Genomic DNA, 6,000 nt, shown 5'->3' on the forward strand with positions numbered 1-6,000 from the left:
TGATGTGGCTGCCATGTGGTGTTGCCAAAAATGCTTTTCATGGCAGATGGTATCTCAAGTTGAATTTTTACAATTTGATTGTTAGGTTGTTAAACAGCTATACCCATACAGGGTATTTAGGGTACTGGCTTTTTGTGCAAAGGAACATTTTTTTCCTAAGTGACTGACAGTTTGTTGACATGCCTGTTCTCTTTCGCCATTTAAATAGTGGAGCATCTAGGAAGTTAATGCTTTCCTTGCATATTGCAGTTTTAAATTTAATGGTGGGTTAATTAGTGAGGATATTGATTTATTCTTCTAATTTTCTTTCTGCTCAAGTCCAAATACCACATTTGACAACAGAAATATAGAAATACAGACCATGACTGCATCAGCTCTTAAAATGATTGTGTGAAAATCAATAGTCCCCAAAATTAAAATGAGTTTGAGAAAACCCCAAGAGCTCTTGAAAAATTGTATTCTGACCCAGTAGGATCTTTGCATATATCAGCTATCCGTTGTATATAATACAATTTGCTTGTTATTTCCAAGTTGATTTTGGCTGGAATGTTACAGTAAATATCTTAACAAGTTAAATCTTGACCATTAGTTTTTTTTCTGTTGGGAACATTTGGGAAGTTTGCTTATTTCATGTAATCAAACTTCACGTAGGAAATAGGATAGTCAAATTGCTGTTTGTGTACAGCAACCTTATACAATGGGATGGCGAACAATTTGTTTCCGTAATTGTCACTCAAGGATAATTATTGGTCAAAACACAAAGGTACCTCCTCCAGTCTTCTACAAAGCAGTCATAGAACATAGAACAGTACAGCACAGTACAGGCCCTTCGGCCACGATGTTGTGCCAAACTTTTACCCTAATCCAAATTCTATCTAACCTCCACCCCTACCTTATACTATCATCCATATGCCTATCTAATAGCTGCTTAAATGCCCCTGATGAGGGCGACTCCACTACCCTCTCCGGTATTGCATTCCACACCCCGACCACTCTCTGAGTAAAGAATCTACCTCTGACGTCTCCCCTATATCTACCTCCACTCACTTTAAAACTATGCCCCCTCGTAATAGCTACCTCCACCCTAGGAAAAAATCTCTGGCTGTCCATTCTATCTATACCTCTGATCATTCTGTACACCTCTATCAAGTCATCTCTCATCCTTCATTATTCTAATGAGAAAAACCCTAGCACTCTCAACCTTTCCTCGTAAGACCTTCCCTCCATTCCAGGCAATATCCTGGTAATCTCCTCTGCACCATTTCCAATGCTTCCACATCTTTTCTGTAATGAGGCGCCCAGAACTGGTCACAATACTCCAGATGTGGTCGAACCAGGCTTTCGTATAGCTGACACATAACTTCACGGCTCTTGAACTTGATCCCTCTAGTAATGAAACCTAACACACCATACGCCTTCTTAACAACTCTATCCACCAGGGTGGCAGCTTTCAGGGAACTGTGAACATGAACCCCAAGATCCCCCTGCTCCTCCACACTGCCAAGAATCTTTCCGTTAACCCTCTATTCTGCTTTTAAGTTTGTCCTTCCAAAATGAATCAGCTCACACTTTTCAGGGTTAAATTCCATTTGCCACTTCTCAGCCCAGCTCTGCATCCTATCAATGTACCTTTGTAACCTAGAACAGCCCTCCGCAATGTCCACAATGCGACCCACCTTCACTGTCCGCGAACTTGCTAATACAGCCTTCCACTCCTTCATCCAAATCATTTACAACAATCACAAATAGAAGAGAACCCAGAACAGATCCTTGTGGTACAACACTCATAACTGAGCACCATGTTGAATATTTTCCGTCCACTACCACCCCTTGTCTTTTAAGGGTCAGCCAATTCTGAATCCAGTCTGCCACATATCCCCCTATCCCATGCCTCCTTACCTTCTGCATGAGCCTACCATGGGGAACCTTATCAAACGCCTTACTTAAATCCATGTATACCACATCCACTGCTCTACCTTCATCCACTTGTTTGGTCACCTCTTCAAAGAATTCAACAAGGTTTGTGAGGCATGATCTACCCCTCACAAATCCATGCTGACTATCACGAATCAAACTGTGCCTTTCCAAGTGATCTTAAATCCTATCTCTCAGAGCCCTTTCCAATAATTTGCCGACCACTGATGTAAGACTAACTGGCCTGTAAAGTCAGAACTTATACAATCAAATGACCAGGCAGACATTCCCTCAGATTCACAGCTCCTTCAAAAGATAGCATCCATTCATTAACTACATGCAGGTATTATTGGCTAGGCCAACATTTGTTGCACATTCCTGATTGCCCTGGAGATGATGGTGATGGGGATCTGGAGTGTTAGGGGGACTGTTTGAGATTTAGCCCAGCAACGGCAAAGGAGCAATGACATATTCCCAAGTAAGGATGATATGTGGCTTGGAAGGGAACGTGCAAGTGATGGTATTCCCTTGTCCCATATGTCCTCCTCCTTCTACACAGTAGAATTCACAGGCTTGGAAGGTGCTGCCACAGGAACTTTGGTGAGGTACTGGATTGTATCGTGTAAACGGTACAAACTGATTCCCACTGATCATTGGTGGCGTAGGGAATCAATGTTGAAGGTGGTGAGAATATGTTGATTATTAGAGGCTAATCAATCGTGTTGTTTTATCCTGGATAGTATCAAGCTTTTTGAATACTGCTGGAGCTGCACTCATTCAGGCCAGTGGGAAGTGTTCCATTACACTCCTGACTTGTAGATGGTGGACAGGCGTTGAATGACATTCCACAGAATCCTATCCTCCTGCGTCCGCAACGTTCAACTTCTGCAAAAACGTCAACACAGTTGTACCTTAAACCTCTAGGTGGCTTGATGCTGGATAAAGTCAGCCCTTTCTCTCCCAGCTCTGTCCTACTTGCCATAACCACACCCATTGTGCAAGCACGCGGTTCTCACCTTGATCCAACACGACGGCCTTCGTGGCGGCATCCACATGGCGGAGACAACCTAAGTACGCGCCGCAGTCCAGCGTGATCCGGAGCCGCTTGTTGAGGAGCGCCCGGAGCCAGGCCGAGTCCATGGTGTCGCCACCCAAAAACCAGCAAAGGGGTGAGCGACACCAGTCCGCATCACATGCTCGCGCAAGCGCCGTCCGCAGTTAACTCCACCCCCGCGGTGATTGACACGAGCCGATCGCGCCTCTTGCCTTTTTGAAATGTTCCGACCGTTAGAGGAGAGATATCGCGAGAGGAGACTACGTCCACTCACCCACGGCCACCGCCACGCCCTCTTCCCTCTTCAGACGTCCTTGGCATCCCGCCCCTCCTTTCGCGGAGCCGCACGAGGAACAAAAAGCGGCCTCTCGATTGGTCAACCGCCCTAGTGCCGTCACGCACACTTCGGCTTTTTCCGTCGATCGAGGGCCTGAGAGTCGATGATCGATCCGACCGATGATCCACACTCACCGTCCCTTGAGTTTGTCCCTTTCCCTGACGATCCGGAGCAGATCGGTGTCCGGGCGTGAGATTCCCAACTCCCCCGACAGTGGCTGGCCGCGGGGGCAGCCGGATCCGCGCGGGCGTGGTGGCGTCGCGATCGGCGCTCGGCTGGCCTGGCCTGCGGCCGAAGGGGGGAGGGGTTGGGGTGACAGGCGCTGTCGCGGGGGGGGGGGGGGGGGGTAGAGCCGCAATGGCGGTCGGCGGCGGCGGCGCTCGGAGGGACTCAGGCAGAGCGGCTGCGAAACCGGCCGCCCCGCTCCCTCTGTCAGACATCGCAACCTCTGTCTCTCCAAAGCAAGCGCCATCTTGGCTCGGGGAGAGGAGCGGCGCGGCGAGACAGAAGCAGGAGCGAGTCGAGGTAAGCGGCAGGGAGGGAGAGAGTGAGTGTGTACGGTGGGAGGAGAAGGGGTGGGAGGGTGGGTGTTGGTAGTGGGGGGTGGGGGGGTTGGTGGACAGACAGTGAGTGTGGGAGGAGGCGGACGGGGCGTTTGTACCGTTTCTTTTAATGGGAAATGGCCTCGATCTCTTGACAGGATTTTTTTTTCTCTCCCCTTCGCCTTCAACGTGCGGCGGTATCGGGGCGGAGGGAGGAAATACCCAGGCCGGGCCCATCGACCCTGGCCTTTTTCTCGCTCTCCTCGAGTTTTATTTTTTTTCCACTTCTCTCAACAGCGAGACGGCCTGCTCTCCGCTGTCCCCAAACTCGGGCCTCGCCTCATCCCTCGACCCCGCTGTACCACCGCGAGAGCATCGGGGACACTCTAAGGGCTTATGCAGCCCCCTCTTCGTACTCCTTTACCCCGCAACACCCCCTCCCCCCCAAAAACCTCCGCGCAGCCTGTTCCTCCTTCATGCTTTCGGGCCTTGCCGGCCTTTCAAACTTTAATCCCTCGCTGCCTTCATCCTTCAAGATTGCCCTTATGGTTAAAATCCATAAGGTACTAACAACCCGCTCTCAACTTTTCCCCCCTCTTTTTCTCCTTGCTTGCCCCGTTGACTTTGTAAAGGGCGTTTTATGAGGTGGGGGTGCGAACTATGGGGAATTTAAATTTTAAGTTTTTCTTGTTTTCTCGGTGAGTGTTTGGATGTTAGAACAAACGCTGACTTTTCAGAGGATCTGGTTGTCTTAAAAATGATATCACAATTCATTCGCAATGTGTTTAACGCGAAATTTCAACCTGTTCGTGGTGACTGTGACAACCAATATTTTGTGGGATTTTTAAACCAAAATAGTCATTTTCACGTGTTGCTTTCCCTCACCTTTTAAATTTATTTTCTTGATTATTGGAATTCAAATGGTTCAAAAAGTAAGTTGTAACCAGTTATTAACACTTACTGATTAATTATGGGGCAATACTTTTTTTTGTGATCAACACCAAGGACAGTGCCTGAAAATAACTGAATCCAAAAATGTTGAATTAGACAAGTCACATAAGATAAGTCTAAAAATGTTGCCCCCAGGGGATGTGTTAAATGGTTTTAAATTAATATTTTATTGAACAAAATCTGACAGGAGAATGTGAGATCTTTCAAGAAAATTGATTCATTTTTAAGATTTGGTGACATAACCAACCTACTCAATGAACAAAATGTTGTCACTCGTGAAATGAATACACCAAAACTGACCCTCTAAGTTACAAATGGAAATGAAGGTGTATCTACCTAGTCCCTTCAATCTTAATTTCTCTTCCCTTGATGAAGCTGACTCATGCCAGGATGCAGTTTGACTTGTATTCTACTGGTTGTCTTTTGGTGTCAGTGGGTGTTGCCTGTCTATACTCAACATCCACGTGCTATTCTGCAGGCGATCCAGTAAGAGGCCCAGTTGCCTAAATCTGAGATCAGATAACCAAAGGATTCTGGAGTTAGTAACCCTGTGGTTTACGGAGTCATCTGCTCATAGTTACATGGATCTTGATTCATTTCCCACTCAAGCCCCTACACTCTGTGATTTATCCAGTGCTAAAAACCCTTTATTTGGTCTTGTCTGATAAAGGAAATAATCCTGTCTTCCCAACCATTACGTTATGTAGTCATATGGGGGATATTTTTATATCAACCTGTTCACATGTCTTAGGCAGGTGGGCTTTAACCCAGGCTTTCTGGCCCAGAGTTAAGAACATTACCGTTGCACCACAACAGCCTTTGTAGTCATAAACTACAAGTTACCATTAGTTCTGTTGTGGGAGATCCTTTTGAGGCTAGGTGAAGTATATTCGAGTCTAAGATAGACAAATTTCTAATCACTAAAGGAGTCAAGGGTCATAGGGAAAATGGCAGGAAATTAGAGTTGAAGGATATCAGATCAGGCATCAGCTCGTTGAATGGTGGAGCAGACCTGCTGGGTTGAATAGTGTAGTTGTGCTTGTACGTTTAAACTAGATTGTGATCTAACAGAACTGATGTCTCCTTTATGTAATGCATTGCTTTATAAGCAAAGCATTTGATTTAAGCTGATCATTTTGGGTTATTTCCATTGTGCATGTTTTATACGTTCAGTTGTCTGGTGTAGTCATGAAACATTTATT

The 6,000-nt window shown here is 46.3% G+C and overlaps 1 protein-coding gene across 1 annotated transcript in view; it reads right to left on the reverse strand.

Moving 5' to 3' along the window:
- The window catches only part of exd1 (exonuclease 3'-5' domain containing 1), a 47,053-nt gene extending 43,842 nt beyond the window's left edge, over positions 1-3,211 (reverse strand). The window contains exon 1 of the mRNA XM_020524284.2: positions 2,931-3,211. Coding sequence (XP_020379873.1) covers positions 2,931-3,054 — 124 coding nt within the window. The 5' untranslated portion in view covers positions 3,055-3,211. The remainder of the gene's footprint in view (positions 1-2,930) is intronic.
- Between the last annotated feature and the right edge of the window lie 2,789 nt (positions 3,212-6,000).

This window comes from Rhincodon typus, chromosome 8 (assembly GCF_021869965.1).
Source record: "Rhincodon typus isolate 14 chromosome 8, sRhiTyp1.1, whole genome shotgun sequence".
NCBI lineage: Eukaryota > Metazoa > Chordata > Chondrichthyes > Orectolobiformes > Rhincodontidae > Rhincodon > Rhincodon typus.